Raw genomic sequence first — 23,432 nt, forward strand, 5'->3', positions numbered from 1 at the left:
CGCCTCTATCCGTCTCAGCTATAGCATTTATGAAGTAATGAAGTGCTGTGATTTAGAGGACTTGATAATTAAACGCAGTGAGTACTACAAATAATTGGTATCTTTATTCCGAGCACTTGAGACTGATTGTGCGCTTTATAAATGGAAATCTGCACAGTTTACTTAGAAGTCGGCATCAGATTTGCAGATAATTAGGTGAGATAACACTTCTGAGAATACAATCAACCATCGCATGAATACTATCATGGAGTATTCCAATGCAGGAACATGTGTTTTCTTAAGTCACAGACCGGCAACTTTAAGTACTGTCTAAATGCATCCAAAAATTACTCCAAAGAGTTTTCCAGCGTTTCGCTCTCGGGGGCCGGGCACCAGAGCCACTCCACCAGCACAGATATAAGATAGAGCACGCCCACGCCAATGAAATAGAAGGCGTACGCCGTGAACTGACCCACGGGATCGAGTTTAAAGCCCGAGACGAAGATCATGGTCAAGCCGGACTGAAAGATCAGGGCAACCAAAGTATTGAAGCCAAAAACAAGGCCGAAAATATCATCCTCCAAATGTCTGGCCACCTCAGCACTGCAAGGATAGCCATGTTATAGGTAGTTGGATAAGACTTGGTCTTAAATATCAATGTGCTCACCTAGCCAAGGTGATGGTGAAGCCGTAAAGACCGCCGAATGCAATGAATCCCGCATACGACCAGTAAATGTCCTTCGTCCAGCAGCAGATAAGCACACAGCCGCCCTCCAAGGCGGACAAGAAAACCATGATCAGTAGGGAAGTGCGCGGTTTCAGGCGCCCGGTGTGCAGATATCCGGCGGCCAAGGCACTGAGAGCCGCCAGAGCAGTTAATACGGCATCGACAGCTCCATTCCAGGCAATCAAAGGCTCCGGCTCAATGACTTTCCACAGAACTTGCATGTAGTAGGTGACCTGGAGGTAGCCAGCCAACCCAATTGCATACCACAGACTCCACTGTACGACGCGGGGATTGGTGTAGGCAGTACGGGTGTGATCCCATATCAGAACCAGAGCGCGGGGCTTCTTGGGAGGAGCTTTCGGATGGGGGACCGCCACATCCAGATTGTCTTCTCCGGGCAGCTGCGTTTGCTGATCAATGTCAGTGGCAATCTGCTCCCGATGGAAGTACAGGCTTTTGTGCACTTTAGGCAGGCCGAAAGCCCACAGCATGGCAATTATTTGAGCTGAAATAGTGGAAGTTTAGAGCTCAGCTTGATTCCATTTCAACGGTAAGCTTACTGCCCAGCGTAATGTAGTTTAGCTGCTTGTAGTTCATCAAGTCCAGATAAAGCATCAGCTGGGATGTGATCCCGGAAACCAGTTTGCCGGCAAACATGGCTGCGCGGGTGTGCGACGTGACCCTGGGATAGTACTTTTTGTCCACTTTGGCATATATATAGGTGTAGTATGCCACCTCGGCTGCCATGTAGGTGCCATAGAAGAACTCTACAATCTGTAGCGACAGCAGACTAGTGGTCCAGATGAGCATGCTCCAGATTATCACGCCTGTGGCGCCAATAGTAATGATCAGGGGTTTGTACCTGTTGGCCAAATTAATTAATGAATATTTTGTTTTTATGCTAGGGATATTCCACAGGTTCTTTAAGATGAAACCCCATACTGATTGTATCTTAGCTTACTTAACAATGAACCAGAAAACATAAATATATACTTCTGTATTAAGTTACCTTAGGAAATCGGTTATCAGGAACACAAAGACCAACTGCACCATGTGCGAATAGGTGCCCACCGGGTAGACATCTTGCGTGAGCTGCAGTTAGCAAAAAGAGTATAACTTTGAATGTCCCTTGCTAATGAACTCGATCGCACTCACCTGGTCACTTGTGATGTTACGCCAGGGACCCAGCAGGTACTCCGTGACGTACGGCTCCGACGGCCGGATCTCGCGAACGAATCCGAAGACGCATAGCAGACACGAGATCTTCAGCCACTCCTTCATCTTTTGGATTGTGTAACGGTCAAGCGATCCCTAACGTAATGTAGAGTGGCGTAAGGAAGAGCGCCAAAATCTGTGGCCGGTAGCTGGTGTTCTGCATCCACATTTGGACAAGAGTAAGCTGAATATATCGCTGGCGGGCCAGCCTGGATTCACGGACAATCTGGTGTATCAGGCCATGGTCGTCGGGTGCTCAATCTAATCTCTAGACTCCGCGGATTCGAAATTATCACTTCGGAGCGAGCGCGTCGTTATATTTACACAGAAATCGTTGTTCCAACGATTGTTAGATAATTGTGAATTTATAATGCGGCTATTGCAGACACAACCGGCCGGCGACGCTCGCAATTACCTTTTGAATGTCACTCATGGAACACTAACGCTAGTGTGCGGAATTACTCTCCCACAGGTGGATCGGGCTAACGGTTTTCCAAGCACCCTACACGTGTTCACCCGCGTACACAAACGATTTGCTACTGCCAATGGCGCTGTTATCGATTTGTCGCCAGCACAGAACACACTTTTGGGACTAATAAATATATACATTTACCCAAAGCGGCAGCCGCAATTGAAATCAATTGACTTCCGAGCCATAAATAAATTCGATTTCATGTTGTTATGGCCGGCTGTTACGTCACGGCCACAACAACAACAACAACTGCGACGCAGCATCTGTTCGCACGAAAACATTCGAGATGGTTGGCAATGCGGCTCAGCTGTTTCTCACCTGACAGTCATTAGTGTATTTCGAAACGATAAATTCGATAGATAGAAACACCTGGGCATAAACTATTGTAAAAAATACACGTTTATTTAGCGCGCTCAGTTTAAAATTAGTTATGTGTTGAATGTGATACAGAGTATTCGGTATTGTTTTGTATGCATTTTAACAAATAGATTTAGAGGGGAAACGTTAGCTATTTACACAAACAGAAGACACGCGAAAGAGCGCTCGCTTTTCCTTACTTAGAATTTGACGGAGACTGACTGACTATGAGCTAAAATTGGCCACATTTGCGGAAAGTTAGAAAGTACACGTAAAAAACTCTTAACAGCAACATTGAGGTTAGACTCTATCCGCTCTCCCGTGTCACATGGGCGTCGTTTGGCCCCCTCACTGCTGGGCAATGGGCGTGGCCACTGGCGGGGCTGAGGAGGCGTTGTTCGTGGGATCATCCGCTACCGTTACGAATTCGATGGAGGCGGAGTTGATGCAGTAGCGCTTGCGCGTGGGCTTCGGTCCATCCTCGAAGACGTGACCCATGTGGGCCGAGCAGCGGGCGCAGCGGACCTCGGTGCGTATGCGTTCTGGATGTGCGATTAGTAGTAAAATATTACCCCCTTTTTATTTGCATTTTGCCATTTTGTGGGATTAGATTTGCATACGTTTCGGTTTTTTGTTGTTTGTTTGTTGTAGCGCAGTTTTGTTTCACATTTTTTACAATATTTTTTTATTTATTTTTTGTTTTGCAAGGTTAATTCAACGATTTTGTTGTAAAGAAATTAACAGAACAGAAGGTAAATTGCAAAATGGGTGAAAATGATAAGTGGAAAGAGTGAAGAGACAAGGGGACAGCGAAGAAATAACGGCAAATAAATGAAAGTGCAGCGAAGATCGAAAGGGGGAGGACGAGGCGAGGCGAAGATGGGAGAAGAAAGAGAGCCAGAGAGAGTGCAGAGTGCAGCGGAGAAAGAGCGAAAGCATAAGGAATGGGCATGGACGGCGGCGGTTGACAAATGAAATGAATTCACGTAAATCAAGCGAAAACACATGACGAATAAGAATTTAAAATGGATTTTGTGATTTTGGGTTGCATTTCCACACATAAGGGTGTACATAATATTTTGGTTAATTAAGCATTTTATGCATAGTGTGTTTCGTGTTACAATTTAAGTTTGATGAGTTCGTGTGAGTGTATATTTGTGTGTGTGTTTTTGTTAGCAAAACAAACCCCCAAAGAACGTTTACAGGCGTACATTTAGTGTTTTTTTTTTTTGGAAGCGAGTTAAAAAAAGAGAAATAGAAAATATACGAAAATACACATTATTCGGTTTGCTTAAGACACTCTAAATAGTATATGGACATAATGGTGGGGTCGGTAGTATTCGGGTTATGTTATTGGCAAATCATTGAGCATGAGTAGAAAGCAACGAAAGCAAAATAATAAAAATAACCAAATTACAACACCAGCAAATAAAAATGAAATGTATAAATAAATAATCGAACAAGCTACACGAAACATACAAACATATGCACAGACACACACACACACGTAATAATGGCCCTGGTCCCAAAAATAAGTCAAACTGACCTTGGATCGATAGTGATCGAAATGGGAAATATGAAATAAGCTCATATGGGTGCCAAAAATGGATTCAAACCCCAAAGAGGAGAGTAGAGGGATGACAGTATGACAGTTAACCGAAAAGCGTAGTAAAATCAAATAAAGAAACCTCTTACGCGGATCACTTTGTCCTCTTAAATCGTTTCTGTCCTTGCGTAAGCTTAACTTATCTATATTCAAACAGGTAAACTCCTAATTGTGTAAATCGTTGTTAACATTCATTAGTTTTTAATACATTTCGATGGGAATGCCGAGTAAGCAGCTCAAAAGAAAAGAGTAAATAATAAACCAAAGCAAGAATTTTCTCTCAAAACACCTAAATAGGTACGAAAAGTATGGTGAGATATTCAGGGATGCCACAGAAATCGCAACGGATTTGAAAGTAACTTAAATAGTGTTACTTTAATTAACGGAAAATTGTATACTGCATTGCTTTTTAAAATATTTACCAATCCAAGGATTTTTATGGCACCCCTGATTATAAAAGTTTGAAACCGAAAGAGTAGTTTAGGGTAACATATAAAAGATACATATACAATTTCAATTGATCTTTGAACGATCTACAACACTTATCTCTCACTCCTCGTTCCGTAATACATTTCCAAATATCGTTCTTGTACAAGCTTCGTTTTTCTTCGCATAATAAACTCCTATAAAATATCTAAATATCTTTCTCTCGACTTGACAAAAGTAAAAGTGTCTTTGTATAGAAATCTAACTGTGTTGTGTGGTATTTCCTCCAGGTTTCTATATAGGGCTCCCCTCCAGCTGCAATATCCTCCCGGACATTATTTCTTGGATGAAACCGCCGGTGGATCCGCCTTCGATGGCGCCGGTGCACTCTTCACAAAGTCGATCGACGCAGAGTTGATGCAAAAGCGGCGGTGCTTGGGCGGCGGTCCGTCGTCGAAGACGTGGCCCATGTGGGCGGAGCACCGGGAGCAGCGCACCTCAGTACGCACCATGCCTAACGTTTTCGAAATGACTACTGTTGATTTAATCGGGTTAACAGTGTGATATTCGTGTGCGGGCGGATATTGGTTTGGGGCAAGAGTCGGAATGAGATTCGTATTTCGTATTTTCAGTTTATTTTTTTGGGAGAATAAAAATTTCGAGAAAGTCAGGCGGGATAGAAGAGGTGGATAAGAGAACACAATACTCGGTTAGGAATTAATTTTAGTCGCTTTTTCTCGCTTAGTTGCACATTCAGGTGCTGCCACTGCAGCGGGAACACTCACAAGACTAGACGGTAACTGCACAAACGGCAACAACAGCAAGGCCAACGGCACAACTACAGTGAACTCTGGGCAACGCGCACCACATGTACCATGGAACAAGTTTGGGTTCAAGTTCACGTTCAAGTTCAAATTAAAGATCAAGACAAACAAAGCAACAAACATAACGAACATAACATAACAAGGCAACACAATTAGCACAAAACATATATGAGATATTTTGCAATTTATGGGTTTTCCTACTTTATTTCTACTACTTTAACATAAGCCTTAATTGCAAAAGTTATTGCTAAGATATTTAACCAGATATTTTAGCAGTGGTGGCCCAAAGCCTCAGTTGCGAATCAACGAATTTCTCTGCCCGGCCTCTAAGGACACATGCTCTAACCTTTTTTTAAGCGAGTTAAATACATTTGTATCATACCTAACCACCTTGTTATATTCTATATTCACGCAAATGCACATCTAACTTGTAAATGTATTGCCTGGACAACACTGATTCATTGACTATCTCTTTTATATTGAAAATTCGAAAACATTTAAGCTTAACTCGAATGAAATTGGTAGTGCATTTAAGGCTTTTAGAAACGTAGTAGATATTTTTTTTAACTCTCCTGCTATAAATTTATGAATGCACATATTTACATATGAAACAACTACGAATGATTTCATCTATCCTGACACGGATTTAGTCTGATCTTAGCTAGAGTTACAACTTCCTTGAAACGTAACTTTTAACTTTAGTGCGGCAACGAACAGCAACTCAAATAAAACAGAACTCAAAACGTTTTGCAACTAACAACTACGAGTGCCGAACGAACTCTAGACTCTAGAGTCTAGACCCATCTGGTAGATGGACGACTGGGAAAGTGCCTCGTGGGCGTAACGCACCTGGAATGCTGGCGTCCCGGTGCAGGGTAACCTTGCCCTTGTCGAGGACATCGTTGAAGGCCGGCCATCCGCAGCCGGAATCGTATTTGGTGTCCGAGCTGAACAGGTCCTGGTGGCACACAATGCACTGGTACACGCCCTTCTCGTAGTGCTTGTTGTAACAGCCTGCGGTGGTTGGGAAACACAATACGTTATTTGGGACTTAGCTTTACCTAAATAACTATGTTAAAAGTATTTTCGTGGGGGGGAGGCACACCTGTGAATGGGCGCTCGGTGCCAGCCTCCTGTGTAACCTGATACTGCAGCGGTGTCAGGCGCTTGCGCAGCTCCTCCTTGTTCACGGTAACCTTTTCGCTCTTATTCTCCATGCTTGCTATTCCGGTGTAATCCCTCTTGGCCGGGTTGTCGTTGCTTTGACGTGAATCTGAAACATAATACTTTAGTGTTTAGTTTGTGGTTGGGTTATGTGAATTTTTCTGTAACCGCTCCGGCTCACCACTAGTTGGGTAATGAAAATTAAGTAATTAAGGCAGCCAACCTTCTGTAAGAATTGCTTCCCTTATCTCCTACTAATCAGAGGGACCTTCAACTAAACCTTGGGCAATCGTAATTTGTTCATTTAAATGGCATCTCTTAGCCCACAAATAAGATAAGAAAAACTGCTGTATGCTATCAGCAATGAGTTGCAAAAAATGTATTTTCAAAACCACAACATCATCGTATTTTGGTAAATATGCGATTAAAGTCATAAACGACTTGAAAATAACTGTTCTTAATCTCTATATTACTTTAAACATGAAACAGTAGTTATTGGTATTTGGTGGATTATAGACCGTTGATCCAATTTAGGTTACAACAAAGATTCCTTGGTCTTAAAGTGTTCAAGAACTCTTTTAAACTGAAAAAGAATAAGTAGAGTAGAAAATATACATTCATTTGAGATTTCACAAGTTCCACTAAGGAAATTATATTCTTGTTTCTTCTTCGGTCTTTGAATTCTTCTGAAAATTATATAGCTAATTCCGCTGGGTACACTCCCTCGCAAACAACCGAGTAGCCGAAGTTGGAGCTAATTGGCCAAGGTGTAAACATATTTGTTAAGTGCAGCCAAAGAGGAGCAGACAACAAATCGAGTGGAGAAACGCATCGGCCAAAAATAAATTAACAATGCCTGCCGACGCCAATAAAACAAAGTGGCGCCCAAAGTAAACACACAAAAGTTGGGGTGTATTGCGTCCGAGGGGAAATAGTGATCGGGGGAGGAGAAGCATCTTTTATTTTCGGTGCAATAATAGAAAACCACCGAAGTGTGTCGCGGGCAATTAATTAAAGACAAATGAATTAATTTCGAGAAAAGGTGAAAATAAAATCGAATCGCTGAAAATAGCGGCGGAAAATTGCGTTCATAAGGAATGCAAACGAGGCAGCAATTTGAACTAGAAATTGTTTCTAAAATTAGAAGTTTGCCAATCGATTGGATGGGAACCTAAACAAATGGGATCAAAAGCAAGTCCATTGTTTTGAATGAATGCGGGACCACACCCACAGGTGGAGCGTTGCCCCTTTGGCTGATTTAACAATTTATGTATTTTAAATTCTCTGTAATGGGGCATGGTCAGTCCTAAGCTAGCTGCTGTGATTTACTTTGTTTTTTTATTATTGAACATTTTGAATGGCTTAAATCGAGCTTATGTTTGTCAAAGTTGTGTTTATCGATTTTGCATAACTTGATTGTTTATTCTTTGGTAATAACTGAACTTAAGAAATGAAGAAAATAGTAGACTGCTGCATGGCCTGCACCTTACTTGACTTGAAAAGGGTATACTAATGTCGACTGTCTGCCTCCCACCGTTTTCACCTGTCACTCACCTGCATAGCAGCGGCTAGATGGAAAAGTAGCGGCCGCTAGTGCGAAATTTCGAGAGCTCCGCAGTGCGTGGCGAGAAAGTGAAAACATTTTTCAAGTCCCCTTAGTTTTCGGCTAATGCAAGGTGACAACTGCACTTGGCACTGCCAATTCGCCACTAGCTTGTTATTCAATCAAACGGCGGAGCGTGGAAAGCGAGGGAAAAGCACGGGGGGAAAACGGCGAAAAGTCAACCCACGCGAACTAATATTTATGCAATGCCCGTCCTGTTGTCACTTCCGTCTTTATTTCTATTATTCCGTTCTATTTTCGTTTAGCTTGTTGTGCTTATGCGCTTGGCTTGCCTGTGAGTGTGTGTGTGTGTGTGTGGTTGGGCTGCAGGGAGAAAGCGCATTAGAGAGAAAGCCGTGGATGCTCAATTGCACGCTCATTAAAAGAAAATTGTCTGGCGCTCGCTCAGTTTCCCAAGTTCTCGGCTCCAATGTCAGCCGAACACACACAATACACAAACTTAACACACACATTTCCCACTCTAAGCGTGGTGGCATGTCCCTGGGTTCCCCTGGAAGCTTCTCACCTGCTGAAAACTGCCCGAAATGGTGCTGCGCCTGTTTTGCTTCTATTTTTGGCCTTTTGTTTATGAATCGAAGCGTGCTCTCGGTCTAACAACAAGCGCGCGTCGCAATGTTACGCAGCGGTTGGAAAATCAAAAACTAATACAAATAGCTAACAAACAGCTGACCATGAAAAGTTTTCCTGCCCCAGCTGTAGACCAGCGTTGCCAAAGTAGCTATTTCCCCCTAGATCTGGCGGTTTTTTAACAGCACATGGCGGAGTGTTTTGTAAACTAGCTACTTTCCAAGCAAATTTGGCTTTATTTTAGCTTTTTTAAAACTTCATGATTCTACACTTAAATAAATTCACCCATTTAACATTTACACAAACTAATATAAAATGGTTATATCTTATTTATCGCTTTATAAAAAATTTACTTAAATATATATAGATCAATAAATAACAACTTTAACCTAATAATATATGAAAAATTACCGGCTTCTGTTAATTAAAGTTCTAAATCAACCCATTAATTTTTAAATTTTTAAAACGTATTTATTAAATTTTCTACATTGATAAAATAGTATCGCCTGTCGGAGCATCTCCGATATCGATAGTCTTACAAACAGCTGGCTGCCCGCGTTGCCAACGATAGGCGAAGGCGGCGACTGGAAGGGTGCTGCAGTCTGGCAACGCGCTGTGACTTTGTTTCGAGCTCTGTGAAATTGTTTATCAGTATTAAAAAATCAACTAAGCACAGGAAAGAACTGAGGCTCTTGTGTCGCACAACGGAATCCAGAGGCCGATTGCACTGCCCAAATACTCATTATGCGCTGAGCCGTCCAGCAGGCGCCAGTTAAGAGCACAACGACCACACGCAGAGAGGGCGTCAACTATTAGTAGTGGGGGTGGAACCCAGCGAAAAAACAGAAAAAGGCCAGGAAAACAACTCAGATCGAACTGAACTGAACTGATTCTGAATTAAGGGCCCCAAGCAGCATGAGCAACCATAGATACCATCACGGGGGCAACTACATGCACCCCCGCATGTCCTACCCCCCGCACCACTTTACCTACGTCTCCTCGTGCGTCAAATACATGATCTTCCTGCTGAACTTCCTCTTCTGGCTCTTCGGCGGCCTGCTCCTGGCCATCGGCGTGTACGCCTTCATGGACAAGCTGAAGGATGGCAACGGCTGGGTGCGCCTGGACACTGTCTATGACGTGATATTTAACATTTCACTGGTGATGATTATAGCTGGCATAGTGGTGTTTGTGGTCAGCTTCGCCGGCTGCTTGGGCGCCTTGCGCGAGAATACCTGCCTGCTGAAGTTCTACTCGATGTGCCTGTTGATGTTCTTCATCATGGAGATGACGCTGGCCATCATATGCTTCGTGTTCCCGCAGTACATGAACTCCTTCCTGGAGTACCAGTTTACGGACAAGATCATCCACTCGTACCGCGACGACTCCGACCTGCAGAACTTCATTGACTTTGCCCAGCAGGAGTTCAAGTGCTGCGGCCTGAGCAACGCCGGCTACCAGGACTGGAGTGAGTATCTGTGAGATTCGCTTCAAACTTGAATATTTTGTTTAAACTCCTCCTTTGAGCAGGCAAGAACGAGTACTTCAACTGCTCCTCACCGTCGGTAGAGAGGTGCGGCGTCCCCTACAGCTGCTGCATAAACGCCACCGACATCAGCTCAGGTTTGGTGAACATAATGTGCGGCTATGGCGTGCAGGAGCATTCGGTGGCCGCCGCCAGCAAGCGCATCTGGACCAGCGGCTGCATCGAGATCGTTCGCGTTTGGGTGGAGCGCAACCTCTATGTGATTGCGGGCGTGGCTCTTGGCATCGCCCTGCTGCAGCTGTTCGTCATCTACCTGGCCAAGACCCTGGAGGGCCAGATCGACTTGCAGAAGTCGCGCTGGTCGTGAGTGCCATGCCACCATCCGTACTTGTACGGATACCCACCCTGCGAAGACGACCCCTACTACAACTCGCGGATGTGAGGCGGGCGAGCTGTGCTGGTCCTGGCCGTGCTCAAATAGTTTCCAATCGAATTCCCATACACCTAGATCAATCCATAGCATCCACTTGTTCTCTCTTGTGTTCCGGAACGTCTTCGGTTCCCTTGCCCCCCCCCCCAAACAGTCTAACAATCGTACCGATACTCCCTAGGCTAAGTAATGATATTTATACTCGTAATATGTGTATCCGCAAGTCGCAGCAGCTCTGTATGTTTTTAACGTCAGCGTGTGATGCTAAGTCACAAGTAAAATCGAACAAATTTACCTTTTACCCACGTATATATATGCAATATCGTACTATTTAAAAGACACTTGTATATAAGCTAGCGAGTTCCATAAGAAATATGCATTTAAAATGAGAATTATATATTTAAACGGCGAAACCAAAACTGCATGCACGTTTGTTAAACACGACAAAATAACTAGACTTATTAGCAATTTTAAGTATCTGTGTGCGAACCTTGTTGTCCCGCGTATTCAAATACAGACATTCTATACATGTAAGCATGCATTTTCCATGGGTCAGCTTTACAGGGATGTATATGGAGGGGAAAAGTCTTGCGCTCAAATCGGAAAGGTAGAATTGTTTTTTTGTGGCTTTTCAAAATGTATGATTTTTGTTGTTTAAAGAAAACATTGATATTCATTATTTACGATCCCTGGTATTTATATTTCCTGTCATTTCTGAAGCTCTTTAGGCGAGGGGGCTTTCCTTAGTAGTCAATATTAAATCCAAGCACGATTACTAATGATCAAACTCGCCTTAACCTTATGAACATATCTTCGTCTAATTAGTTTAAGAAAAAACTTGTCCTGTTGTACTAACGATAACATCACGACGATTGCATAGTGTTTGAAATATAACATATGCTAATGTGGTCGATGCTGTGAAGGATGACAGGTTTGAGTTTATCGGAGAACCTACTTGTAGATTTATTTTCATCACGAAATTGTATAGTTAAACTTCACAATCTAGAACAATTCATCGAACTTTGAGCCTGATAACCTACTAGTATGCCAGGACAGATAAGCAAGCATAAGAAATAATAAATTCAAATGGCGAAACACATACTTACAGGCGTCTCGAGAGGAATGGGCCCCCCGTAGAGATAGTATTACATATACAATCGTTGTTTATTCTACGCAATCGCTTGCAACTGCTGGTATAAAAAAGGGAACTTGAAATACAATCTTCTTCTTCAGTACTTGATGATGGAGCGAATGCTCTCTCCCTTGTGCATCAGGTCAAAGGCCTCGTTGATCTTGGCCAAAGGCATCTCGTGGGTTATAAACTCGTCCACCAGCAAATCCTTGTTCAGATAGTCCTCCACCAGTTTGGGCACATCCGAAACGGAGCGCCAGCCTCCGAAGGCAGACCCCTTCCACACACGACCAACGACCAGCTGGAAGGGTCGTGTGGAGATCTCTTGGCCAGCGCCGGCCACACCGATTACCACGGAGGTGCCCCAGCCCTTGTGGGTGGCCTCCAAGGCTGCGCGCATGGTGTTCACATTGCCAATGCACTCAAAGGTGTAATCGAATCCGCCGTCGGTCAGGTCAATCAGGTAATTCTGGATGGCTCCCTTGTCGGCCACATCCTTGGGGTTAACAAAGTCGGTGAAGCCGAATTTCTTGGCCAACTCGAACTTGTCGGGGTTTATGTCGATGCCGTAGACTTTTCCTGCGCCGGCTTTCTTGCAGCCCAAGCCAACGGCCAGACCAACGGCTCCCAGGCCCCAAACAGCGCAGTTACTGCCAGGTGTGACCTTAAAAAAATAATTAATTAATTTCTAGAACAGCTCTGAGAATTCCGTAATTAAATTATAAATTGTCCACACAATTTTGTAAAAAATATAAAGATAAATTTAAAAGTAAGTTGCCACAACAGGAGTATCCTAATCAAACCAACCTTGGCTGTGTTCAGGGCGGCTCCATAGCCCGTGGAGATACCGCAACCCAGCAGGCACACCTTCTCCAGCGGCGCCTTCTCGTTGACCTTGGTCAGCGAAATGTCCGCTACCACCGTGTACTCGGCGAAAGTAGAGGTTCCCATGAAGTGGAAAAGCTGCTGGCCCTTGCAGGAGAGACGGGAAGTGCCCTCGGGCATGACACCCGCGCCCTGGGTCAGTCGGATCTTCTGGCAGAGATTCGTCTTGCCGCTCTTGCAGAATTTGCACTCGTCGCACTGCGGAATGTACAGGGCGATGACGTGGTCGCCGGCCTTGAACTTGGTCACACCCTCGCCAACGCTTTCCACAATGCCGGCGCCCTCATGACCCAGGACAACTGGAAACAGGCCCTCGGGATCGGCACCGCTCAAGGTGAAGGCATCCGTGTGGCAGACGCCCGTGGCCGTAATCTTGATGCGCACCTGTGGGAAATTGGAAATATAAACCACCGAATCGTAACCCAAAACCCGGAGTAGAGCAATTAACTCACCTCATGCGCCTTGGGCGGCGCCACCTCGATGTCCTCGATCACCAGCGGCTTCTTGGCCTCCCAGGCCACCGCAGCCTTGCACGTGATTACCTGCAATCGGGGGTTGTGTTTGCTCGAGTGCTTCTTCTAATTAGTATTCCTCCGAGTGGACTTACCTTGCCTTCTGTAGCCGACATCTTGCAGTGGAATTCTAATGGAAAAGTTTCGTGACAACGACAAGATCAAGTGGCAAATAAAGAGAACAACTGGCGATAACAAAGAGGAGGCGGGAAAGAGCCGGGCTGCAGTGTGACCAGACAGCGATAGCTAAGGAACGCCAAAAAGCTTAGATACTTTTCAATTTGGTTTGAAAACGACAGAAACTTGCAAAACTATGGGCGTCAAATTAGATTCGAAATTTATTTTTTATATTTTTAATTCATTTCGTAACGAAGGCACTAATTCGAACAAAATAAACTTAATAAATGCTAAAAAATAAATTTACTAACGATTTTTACTGGGTTTCAGGGGAATTGACCTTTCGGACTATTAAAAAAAAGCCTTTGAAAAATCGTTATTTTGCATTTTTGTTCATGTTATACCTCGGCTCAACGAGTTTGTAGTACAAATTTTGTACCCGATATGTCAGCATAACGGACATTTTTTGTAATTTTACGCTGCATAATTTTATAATTTTTTTTTTTTTTGTTTTCTTGACTGCTCTGTCTGTTATATCTTGTGCCATTGCACATTGGGATGAAATGCCTTTATTTTGGCCACAACCGTAATTTTAAAGCTAGAAAGCTGAAACTTGGAGAATTTGCTGCTTATATTATTTGTGAATTTCGGTTTTTTTTTTTTACACTGCCACCTTTCCTTCCCTGCCACCCACATAATAGAACTGCAGTATATTCATATAAAATTCATATTAATGTTGTTATATTTTTTTTTTCATTTTTTTATCCATAATTGTTAGAAAATTTTATTATTTTTATATTTTTGCATATTATAACATAATTTTATAAACGAAAACTTAAAAATAAGTACATAAACTTGTATTAATATAAACGTTCTTCTTCTAAATCAAAATCTAAATATGGTATACTTGTAAGGTCGTCTTTAATATTATATACTTGGGCTGCATCTTCTGGATTTGGAGAAGCTAAAAGTGCAATAACTTCACTTGGCAATAAGTGTGATTTTGAACTCTTTTTTTGAGCGATGCTTGATAAGTAAGGATCAGAAGAATCCAAAGCTCGATGAAATACGTCAGTTAAATTGTTCACTCGGCTATTTTTCCTCGCATGCAAATCAAAAAGTAGCGATGACATTGCGATTATTATCCAGGCAAACTTCCTGTAAGTCACCTCGACGAATTCCAACCTTGCTCGCATCTGTTGAAATATCAAACCCCCCCGCAAGTTCCCGCAAATTATTTAAATGCTATCTGAATATACACATAATAACACATACTACCACATAAGCTGTTATTTGAATCCTGTTGTATCTTGCTAGATATGCTCCACGAAACACAAATATTTTAAGGTTAGAATCAACAAAACTAGTGTTTACGTATTTCATTAAAAGCATGACAAAACAAAAGCACACATAATTAAACACTGTTACAGATATTTTCTACATACCATGAGAAACATTTTCCATTTTAAGGTATTTTAATTGGTCAAACTGTTTAAGAATACGAGAACGTCAAAGTTAAGAAACTTGTCTAATCAGCAAACTTGCACGCACTACGTGGCAAGAACAGTTGACTTTCAAGGGCTGGTGGAAGACAACGGCTGGACAATAAAATACCAATTAAATATTTTTGATGTCTAGGGACATTTCTTAGCTTAAAATAATTGTAACAATATTGATATATTCAGGCCTGCTCCGGTAATCGAAAACGGCAAGATTTTTTCGTTTTCGTTTTTGAAAACGAGAAATTGGTGCTCCGGTAATCGAAATCGAAAGATTTTTTCGATTTGAAAAACGGGCACCTTTTTCTGGCCGGAATGAAAAGTAAATGGCTTTTTCTATATGAAATCAGACCTTATTTACAAAAGGAAAAAAATAGTTTACTCAGTGGTCTATTGATGTTTATTCCACAACACCATAAGATCATTCTGGCAGGTAGTTATTTTATAAAAAATTTATTTCTGACCCCTCCTCAGATTTGACAACAAAATTTTTGCCATGTTCAACCAGTTTTCTCGTTTTGGCGATAGGTCGATAAGTTCACCGCAAAAAGTTATCGCCAAGGTTGCCATATTGTTGGTGGAACGAAACAGCCAGTTAAAAATACTTATAAAATATAAATGAATACATTAATAACTTTAAAGGACCGCCAAAATGGTTGTTTATAATTAATACTATTTAATGTGATTACTTACATGGTCCAAATTAACCAAATAATTATTTGAGACCACCGGAATTAAAACTGTGAAAAGTGTGGCAGCATCTTAGGTGCCTAGATTTGCTTAAATCTACCATTTTTTGCCTTTTTCTGGCTTAGAAAAAGGGCAATTGTAAGTATAATAGGCAGTACTTTAGGTTGTTTGCTTATTACCAACAACACAAGTTAGCTGCTTGAGCAGTGAGAAACGATCAGAAAACGAAACATCCGATAGCAGAAATTTGCCGAAAACCGGAGCAGCTAAAAACGAAAACGGTTCGTTTTCGCCCAAAACGAAATCGAAAAAATTTTACGATTACCGGAGCAGGCCTGATTAACACGAATTTTTTAGGTTTTGGCCAAAATAAAGGCATTTCATCCCAATGTGCATTGCCTGGTTTAAAGGATCGAAAAGGACTCCGTCGTTGCAAGCTGGTAACTAAAATTATAATTCCCTGTAATGGTATAAAACATGGGTCTACAGACAATTTAAGCAAATTTATTTGATAAACATGGGACGTTTTTATTTAATAAAGTAGGAGCCATAAATATATTTGACCTCCGCTAATTAAGGTAGGGGATATTTGCTTTACTCACTCTACTGTTAAATCCCTTGTATTATTTGCATACATCATCACTTTAATTAATTTCATACCAAACTTAAATAACTTAAGTGGGCATGTATAGTTTAAGTTCCAAATTGACGTTTACACATGTAATTTAGGTTATTTTTACATATTTAGTCAAACTAGCAGCCCAACCAACTTCGCTTCGACAAACTCAGCTGGTTCTACTGGAATTACTGTTATTCTTCAAAGCCAATGCAATTCGCAAAGTATAAACTACACCTAAATCAATGATGATAAGACAATATTTAAAAAAAACGTAAAAACTAAATTATGTTCTAAAAACGTACTTAAATTTGCACATCAGCTGTTGTTGTGACCACACTTACTGCATTTTAAAAGTTAAACATGACCAAAGCGCAGGCGCCAAATTTCTTGTAAACATTGCCCGCCCAACCCAAAATGCAACAAAAAGCGCCAATGAACGCAAAATCGGCACAAGGACGTGCCAACACAAGCCAGGAAAAATCAATAACAACACAGCCGCGAAGCGACAGAGGCCGGAAATGCACTTTTTTTGCATTACTGCGCGTTAAGTAACTCCGGGGAAGCAGTAAAAACGTGAAATTCAACTAGAAAGTTATGTAGGCTTCTAAACAAAAGCGCTTTGAAGAAATAAAAAGCCTAAAATGGTGGGCAAAGGATCCAGCGGCCTGGGCGTGGACCCGAACACGGGCAGCAAGGAACGCCCTGTTTTCATTCCGCCCCGGAAACGTCAACAAACGAAATCGGAGGCCAAGAAGCAGAACTATGTGGACCATATTGTCAGTGTGCAGGTTGGTAAATTGGTTATGGAAAACATATAAACAGCTTTCACCCCGCCACTTATTATTGCGCAGCAAAACCGACCCAAGCTGTCGCCCTCGAACCCGGGGCTCGAGGAGGAGCTCCGCAAGTCAAAGCTCATTATCAAAAACAAACAGCCGCTGCCGCAGCTTCCGGGGGAATTGGGCGTTCCCAGCGCCCAGGACACCTTGGCCAGCACCCACTCGGCCAGCTCCACACAGCACAGCCAGAAGTCTGCCCGGTCGGCCGGTAATCTTAACGAGCTCCAAAACTTTGAATCCATCTCGCAGGGCACCAAGTCCACATCGCAGAGGCACGAGAGCAGCACCGTGACTCCGAGCAGCTGCTGCTACTCGGAGAGCAGCCTGGACGCCAAGTTGAGCAAGTCACAAGACTGCCTGAGCAACCGCTCCTCCTCCAAGAAGCGGGTGAACATCCGAACTTCGGATCTCCCTGGGCAGGCGCGCAATCAGCGCTCCTCGCCGGAGATCGCCAACTACGAGGACCTGGAGTCAGGGGAAACGAGTGTGCTGAACACCTACGACCAGAGCCTGGAGCGTGGCTATCAGGCGCGAAAGGAGGGCGGCGGCAACTACCTGACCATGACGGGCACCATTAAGCGAGGCCGCAAGAAGGGCCAGTCCGTGGATCTGCAGATCAACATAAGCCGAGAGGAGCTGGAGCAACTGAATGCCCACGCGATGGCCAGCGACGCACAGAAGGGCGGCAGCTTGTGGTGCACCTGTAGCTGCGGCACCGGACTCCACATCCTGCTCATTTCGCTGCTGTGCCTCCCCTTCGTGACGGTCATCTCGGCGGTGTACTCCTTTTACATTGGCACGCTCACCTGGTACAACATGTTTAACTACTACTGCGAGGAGAGGACCTACCTCCACAAGATCCTGGTGACGCCGCTCCTGTTCGTGGCCTATCCGTTGGCCATCGTGCTGTGCACCTTCGGGCTGGGCATCTACTCGGGGGTGCGCCAGCTGAGCCTTCAGTACAGCAGCTGGGTGAACGACATTACGGACATCGAGAAGGGCTTCTACGGCTGGCTGTGCGGCTTCCTGCACATGCCCGACTGCAGTCCCTACGAGGTGGTCATCCTCACTGACATCTGTGTGGCGCCACAGGACCCCCAGCGGTTGCACATCAACAAGCCGCGCCAGGAGCTGTCCATGTAGGATGTGTTTGGTCTCTGTTTCATTTGCGGGCCCGGATTTTCGACCATAAGTGTGATATAAAAACGTAATTGCATTTGCAGTCAAGTGCAGTGCTGGCAGGAGTAAGATCGACACAATAAGTTTCCTTTGGCCAAATTTGTTCCTTTTACATTGACATAATCGTATGTCTGCAATTGCAGCTTTAGAGAACGGAAATATACTATATATATATATATCGAAGCCACAACATAATCCAAACCCTAGAGAGTCTAGCATCTAAGTTAAGAGAAATCTAACACTCGCACAGCGCCTAAATAGAGAAGACAAACCTCGGCTAACCGAATCTTTAAGAACCTTGCAAATGTCATGTCAGAAATTGCTCAAAAGTAGCAGATTCTACCGAAATCTGTCATTACATTTTGTGTCTGAAATCCCCTTAATAATCAGATATAAATCCAGCCAAACCAATTCTGCAAATCACTTAAAAATTTATTCAGTAATTCGTCTAATGATTTTGAAATTACTATCTTTGATTTGATTTATATAAACCTATATTATTATTTCGGCCCGTTTGCAAGGTTTATACATACAATATAAACACAGTTAACTGTTGTAGTTGGGCACTAGCCTGCCACTTGAAACTTTGCTTTCCTTTCGATCTTAAAGCCAAATTTAATAAATAAGAAGCGTAAATATCGAACTCGAATCGCATTTACAGATTTTGCATTTATATTCAGAGTGAACTAAACCAAAAGAGCAGCCAACGTAAATGCGCAGATGTCGTGATGGAAACTTTTTCTTAGTTTTAAGCAAACATTTTTTATTTATACGTCAATAATAAAGCAAAAACAGCAGAAAAGCCACACATCTATATACACACATACTTACCTATATAAGCAAACGTTTTTAAAATAGAAATTCTATATGTTAAGAAAATTAAGAACCCGAATATCAAACTCTTATTGAAATGAATATATTAGCCGGAGAAATAAAGCCAATAAAACTATATAGCAAACACAAACAAACCTGTTATTTCGATTGCGTTCTCAAAAGGCGACCTGTTACTTGCTTCTTTATTTGCATAAATATTTGTTTATATTTCTCAATTAACCACAAGCGGCTCCAAACTCGTAAATCAAGCGATAACGTAACGGATATGGACAAATGTGTACACTGAAATAAAATTCAATTACAAATTCTGATAAGGTAGCGTAAGGGAATTTAAATTAATTTTAGTATTGAAATTTTATTGTTAACCCTCTTTAAAGTACAGATAGCCCTAACATTGAATCATAATTTTATTAATAATTTATTTTTAAAATATTAACAATTATAAGCTGGAATTTCCTCGAAACTCGAATTAGACCCATATATTTAAGGCGTTTTTTTTTTTCTTTAATTATTTCCCGAAACTTTCCAGTGTATGTAAGCAGAAAGAGAGGCAAACTTTCAGAGAGCGAGAGGCAGAGCTTTTTTGCCGGCATGAACGCCCACTACAAATCTATTTGTAAACAAGCATCTAGCAGTAAATAAAAACCAGCTGTTTCGGAGTGTCTTTTACTAATAACAGAGAACAGCAACAAATTACAGAAGAGAGCGAATATAAAGAACGGTAAGGAACTCTAGTTAACTACTATAATTAGGCAACCAAAACACAGCTCAAAGGTTACAATTTTCTGTAAAATGAATTATTACGTGCTCCTAATTTTGGCACTATTCAGGAGTCTCGGTTAACCGATTATAACTGTACTGCGGTTGATCAAATACACCCGCATAGATCCCGTATAAGCAAAATTAAAATATATACATACGGACACCACTATAATTACCCACTTGCCAGCGCAGCAATCAAACTGTTCGGATACTGAACTCAGTTCCAAATCGGCTTTCAAAGCGAACGGACGTGCGATATTGCAAGGAGAGCATACAAATTCAACACCGGTAAACATGGCAACGGACAACCTTACAGCTGTTCTCCACGGCATCGAGGACCTGCGTCTGGTGAGTCTAGCAGGGCCGGAAATAAATTAGGAAACTCTTTGACAACCATTAACACACTTCCTGCAGGAGCAACGTCCGATTCCGGAAATCGCCGACGATGGTAAGCTAGTGTATTTAGTTTAATTTATTAGTTAATGTATTCCTAACGCCACAAGTTAAAAAAAAAACTTATAAATAAGTGCGTATTCACAACGGGTAGATTCTTTACATTTTCATATCTTTCTTAAAACTACACAAGCTTGTAATAGAAGTATTTCTTATTCTAACAATTTTTATGTTATTATTTTAACACTTAACATTTTATTTATTTATGTCTGGTTTATGTTTTCAATATTATTATTAAAATTTAATTATTAAATTATTGGATATTGTTTTTAAATTTTGGATAGATAAATTTTAAGGATACTACTTTTACTTATACTAAAATAAAGTAAATAAACTTCTACAAATAATATTAAAAAACAAGAAAGGAAGCTAACTTCGGCACGCCGAAGTTTGTATACCCTTGCAGATATTATTTCATTAAATTTTACCTATACTTATTGTTTAGAGTTTGACAGTTACAGTTTTACATTCCCAGTTTTACATTTTCTCTACATCTACCGATCGGTTTGTATGGCAGCTATATGATATAGTTGTCCGATTTTTATAAAATTTATACCAAAATTCTGAACTAATAAAATAAGCTTATATCTCAGAGTAGATAAAAATAGGTTGAAAAACAACGAAGTTATAATGTTTTTTCTATTAATTTCCCGATCGTTCCTATGGCAGCTATAAGATATAGTCGTCCGATTTTCATGAATTTTTTACCGAAATTCTGAAATAATACAAAACGGCCATATCTAAGAAATGGTGCAAAAATGTTGATAAACAGCCAAGTTATAATTTTTTTTCTAAAAATTTATCGATCATTTGTATGGGATCTATATGATATAGTCGTCCGATCCGGCCCGTTCCGACATATATAGCAGTGAGAGTATATAGAAGACTATATGCAAAGTTTCATTGAGATAGCTTTAAAACTGAGGGACTAGTTTGCGTAGAAACGGACAGACGGACAGACGGACAGACGGACATGGCTAGATCGACTCGGCTGTTGATGCTGATCAAGAATATATATACTTTATAGGGTCGGAAACGTCTCCTTCACTGCGTTGCAAACTTCTGACTGAAATTATAATACCCTGCAAGGGTATAACAAGAAACTAAGTGGTTTATATTTCAGATAAGTAAAAGTTTTCCATTTCAATAAATGCTTTGTTAGAGCTTTCAAATTAATTGTATATAATTGCGTTAATTAAATAAATTGCAGAGCTTTGACAGAAAAAATAATTTAGTTTATTCATTTATCATATTACTTTAAAAAATATTATAAACTTTTTTATTATTACAAATTCTGTGGATTAACCCTAAAAATAAGAAATTAATACAACTTAAGTAAACACTAACAAATTGTTGTGTTTTTTCGAATTATTTATTAATTTTTTTCTTCTTATATATTTTTATACCAAGTCCAAACACTTTAAAAAATTAGGTTTTACAACTTAAAATATACTATAAAAGCTATTTTCTAGATTTGAAGATATTGCTGGACAATTTTCTGGAAGTCAAATAATTTTTTGTTGCTTAGAGTGTAGGAGAGATAACGCTTAATGAATATATCATAATCTATTTAATGAAGCTTATTGATAATAATACTTCAGGTATACAGACAACATAAATATGAAAATGTGGTCCCAATTAAAGAAGCTTATTACCTGGAATCCAGTCAGAAATGCCGTAAATTTCGATTTATGTTTAAAATCAATAAACAAAGCTGACAAAAACTTAGCAGGAAAAAATAATAAAATCATGATATATTTTTTTACCAAATTTTTTTAAGCAATAATCCTTGGATAGAAAGATTATAGATTATAAACTTCTTTGTCGCTCCCCAGAGGTGCTGTTGGCCATGGACTGTGTCGGCATTTGCGGCTCTGACGTCCACTACTTGCAGCACGGACGTATTGGCGATTTTGTACTAACCAAGCCGATGATCATTGGCCACGAGGCTGCCGGTGTGGTGGCCAAGCTGGGCAAGAAGGTGACCAGCCTAAGCGTGGGCGATCGCGTGGCCATCGAGCCGGGAGTGCCCTGCCGCTATTGCGACCACTGCAAGGGCGGCCAGTACAACCTGTGCGCCGGCATGGTATTCTGCGCCACTCCGCCTTATGATGGAAATCTGACAAGGTACTATAAGCACGCGGCGGACTTCTGCTTCAAGCTCCCCGACCACGTCTCCATGGAGGAGGGTGCTCTGTTGGAGCCACTTTCAGTGGGCGTGCACGCCTGCCGTCGCGCTGGAGTTGGCTTGGGTTCCAAGGTGCTCATCCTGGGTGCCGGACCCATTGGCCTGGTCACCCTGCTGGTAAGAGACCGCTACATTCTGCCAGATGGGATTGATTAGTTTGAGTTTTCCCATCTAGGCCGCCCAGTCCATGGGCGCTTCAGAGATTCTGATCACCGACCTGGTGCAGCAGCGTTTGGACGTAGCCAAGGAGCTGGGTGCCACGCACACGCTGCTTCTGCAGCGGGATCAGCCCGCCGAGGAGACCGTCAAGGTAGTGCACCAGACGATGAGCGGAGTCCCGGACAAGGCCATCGATTGTTGTGGAGCTGAGAGCAGCGCCCGACTGGCCATCTTTGTAAGAAAAACCCCCAGTGACGTGAAGATTGAGATCTAGCTAGCGGCTTACTCGTATTTTTCCAGGCCACTCGCTCTGGAGGAGTGGTGGTGGTGGTGGGCATGGGAGCTCCTGAGGTGAAGCTGCCGCTGATCAACGCTTTGGCCCGCGAGATTGACATCCGAGGCGTATTCCGTTACTGCAATGAGTGAGTGTTTAAAGAGGACTCGAGACCCAAATGCTAATTAATTTGTGTTCCCAGCTATGCGGCAGCCTTGGCCTTGGTGGCCTCCGGCAAGGTGAACGTCAAGCGTCTGGTGACGCACCACTTCGACATCACAGAGACGGCCCAGGCGTTCGAGACCTCCCGCCTCGGCACGGGAGGGGCCATCAAGGTCATGATCCACGTCCAGCCGCGGGACGCCAACAACCCAGAAAAATTCTAAATACATACTCTTATCTTTAAACCCAGC

At 42.2% G+C, this 23,432-nt stretch overlaps 6 protein-coding genes and 1 long non-coding RNA gene across 10 annotated transcripts; 4 read left to right on the plus strand and 3 right to left on the minus strand.

Annotated features, from left to right (window-relative positions):
• Positions 1-82: 82 nt before the first annotated feature.
• Positions 83-2,570, minus strand: LOC108081498 (thiamine transporter 1). The gene is made up of 5 exons (XM_017176713.3): positions 1,862-2,570; positions 1,716-1,798; positions 1,267-1,568; positions 647-1,211; positions 83-582 (listed from the first exon to the last, which is right to left on the minus strand). Exons 1-5 carry the CDS (start codon positions 1,985-1,987, stop codon positions 327-329), a joined length of 1,332 nt encoding a protein of 443 aa, XP_017032202.1. The 5' UTR covers positions 1,988-2,570; the 3' UTR covers positions 83-326.
• A 204-nt stretch (positions 2,571-2,774) lies between these two features.
• Positions 2,775-9,100, minus strand: SelR (methionine sulfoxide reductase SelR). 4 transcript variants are annotated; one of them, XM_017176718.3, is made up of 4 exons: positions 8,900-9,100; positions 6,712-6,879; positions 6,456-6,620; positions 2,775-3,325 (listed from the first exon to the last, which is right to left on the minus strand). In XM_017176718.3, the coding sequence occupies exons 2-4, from the start codon at positions 6,821-6,823 to the stop codon at positions 3,099-3,101; spliced, it is 504 nt and encodes a 167-aa protein (XP_017032207.1). In that variant the 5' UTR covers positions 6,824-6,879; positions 8,900-9,100; the 3' UTR covers positions 2,775-3,098. The 4 variants fall into 4 exon arrangements, with proteins under 4 accessions (XP_017032207.1, XP_017032203.1, XP_017032205.1 ...); XM_017176714.3 differs by lacking the exon at positions 8,900-9,100 and adding an exon at positions 8,325-8,627; XM_017176716.3 differs by lacking the exon at positions 8,900-9,100 and adding an exon at positions 8,325-8,597 and having other exon boundaries at positions 2,775-3,292.
• Positions 9,101-9,540: 440 nt separating this feature from the next.
• Positions 9,541-11,411, plus strand: Tsp86D (Tetraspanin 86D). Its single transcript, XM_017176728.3, has 2 exons — positions 9,541-10,429; positions 10,492-11,411. The coding sequence occupies exons 1-2, from the start codon at positions 9,877-9,879 to the stop codon at positions 10,812-10,814; spliced, it is 876 nt and encodes a 291-aa protein (XP_017032217.1). The 5' UTR covers positions 9,541-9,876; the 3' UTR covers positions 10,815-11,411.
• Positions 11,412-11,852: 441 nt separating this feature from the next.
• LOC138928766 (uncharacterized) lies at positions 11,853-12,097 on the plus strand. The gene is made up of 2 exons (XR_011445108.1): positions 11,853-11,919; positions 11,986-12,097. It is a non-coding gene; the product is annotated as an uncharacterized lncRNA (long non-coding RNA).
• Positions 12,023-13,655, minus strand: Fdh (alcohol dehydrogenase class-3 Fdh). Its single transcript, XM_017176680.2, has 4 exons — positions 13,502-13,655; positions 13,347-13,436; positions 12,817-13,278; positions 12,023-12,673 (listed from the first exon to the last, which is right to left on the minus strand). The coding sequence occupies exons 1-4, from the start codon at positions 13,520-13,522 to the stop codon at positions 12,107-12,109; spliced, it is 1,140 nt and encodes a 379-aa protein (XP_017032169.1). The 5' UTR covers positions 13,523-13,655; the 3' UTR covers positions 12,023-12,106.
• Positions 13,656-16,419: 2,764 nt separating this feature from the next.
• Positions 16,420-18,785, plus strand: LOC108081511 (uncharacterized). The gene is made up of 2 exons (XM_017176730.3): positions 16,420-17,119; positions 17,183-18,785. Exons 1-2 carry the CDS (start codon positions 16,973-16,975, stop codon positions 18,311-18,313), a joined length of 1,278 nt encoding a protein of 425 aa, XP_017032219.1. The 5' UTR covers positions 16,420-16,972; the 3' UTR covers positions 18,314-18,785.
• Positions 18,786-19,837: 1,052 nt separating this feature from the next.
• On the plus strand, positions 19,838-23,430 carry Sodh2 (Sorbitol dehydrogenase 2). Its single transcript, XM_017176723.3, has 7 exons — positions 19,838-19,904; positions 20,138-20,293; positions 20,360-20,393; positions 22,234-22,703; positions 22,762-22,980; positions 23,046-23,167; positions 23,222-23,430. The coding sequence occupies exons 2-7, from the start codon at positions 20,240-20,242 to the stop codon at positions 23,403-23,405; spliced, it is 1,083 nt and encodes a 360-aa protein (XP_017032212.1). The 5' UTR covers positions 19,838-19,904; positions 20,138-20,239; the 3' UTR covers positions 23,406-23,430.
• Positions 23,431-23,432: the final 2 nt, after the last annotated feature.

Source organism: Drosophila kikkawai, chromosome 3R (genome assembly GCF_030179895.1).
Source record: "Drosophila kikkawai strain 14028-0561.14 chromosome 3R, DkikHiC1v2, whole genome shotgun sequence".
Taxonomy (NCBI): domain Eukaryota; kingdom Metazoa; phylum Arthropoda; class Insecta; order Diptera; family Drosophilidae; genus Drosophila; species Drosophila kikkawai.

Coding starts and splice junctions, on each gene's coding strand:
- LOC108081498 (XM_017176713.3), bottom strand. CDS start 1,987: ATGAAGGAGTGGCTGAAGATCTCGTGTCTGCTATGCGTCTTCGGATTC. Junction 1,212..1,266: donor AAACTACATTACGCTGGGCA/GTAAGCTTACCG, acceptor CCACTATTTCAG/CTCAAATAATTGCCATGCTG. Junction 583..646: donor TTCACCATCACCTTGGCTAG/GTGAGCACATTG, acceptor CTATCCTTGCAG/TGCTGAGGTGGCCAGACATT.
- SelR (XM_017176714.3), bottom strand. CDS start 8,412: ATGTTTTCACTTTCTCGCCACGCACTGCGGAGCTCTCGAAATTTCGCA. Junction 6,880..8,324: donor ATCTAGCCGCTGCTATGCAG/GTGAGTGACAGG, acceptor ATTATGTTTCAG/ATTCACGTCAAAGCAACGAC. Junction 3,326..6,455: donor CCGGGACGCCAGCATTCCAG/GTGCGTTACGCC, acceptor GCAAATAAAAAG/GGGGTAATATTTTACTACTA.
- Tsp86D (XM_017176728.3), top strand. CDS start 9,877: ATGAGCAACCATAGATACCATCACGGGGGCAACTACATGCACCCCCGC. Junction 10,430..10,491: donor CGCCGGCTACCAGGACTGGA/GTGAGTATCTGT, acceptor TCCTTTGAGCAG/GCAAGAACGAGTACTTCAAC.
- Fdh (XM_017176680.2), bottom strand. CDS start 13,522: ATGTCGGCTACAGAAGGCAAG. Junction 13,437..13,501: donor TGTCGGCTACAGAAGGCAAG/GTAAGTCCACTC, acceptor CCCCGATTGCAG/GTAATCACGTGCAAGGCTGC. Junction 12,674..12,816: donor CCGCCCTGAACACAGCCAAG/GTTGGTTTGATT, acceptor TATTTTTTTAAG/GTCACACCTGGCAGTAACTG.
- LOC108081511 (XM_017176730.3), top strand. CDS start 16,973: ATGGTGGGCAAAGGATCCAGCGGCCTGGGCGTGGACCCGAACACGGGC. Junction 17,120..17,182: donor ACCATATTGTCAGTGTGCAG/GTTGGTAAATTG, acceptor ATTATTGCGCAG/CAAAACCGACCCAAGCTGTC.
- Sodh2 (XM_017176723.3), top strand. CDS start 20,240: ATGGCAACGGACAACCTTACAGCTGTTCTCCACGGCATCGAGGACCTG. Junction 20,394..22,233: donor TCCGGAAATCGCCGACGATG/GTAAGCTAGTGT, acceptor GTCGCTCCCCAG/AGGTGCTGTTGGCCATGGAC. Junction 22,704..22,761: donor TTGGCCTGGTCACCCTGCTG/GTAAGAGACCGC, acceptor TTTCCCATCTAG/GCCGCCCAGTCCATGGGCGC.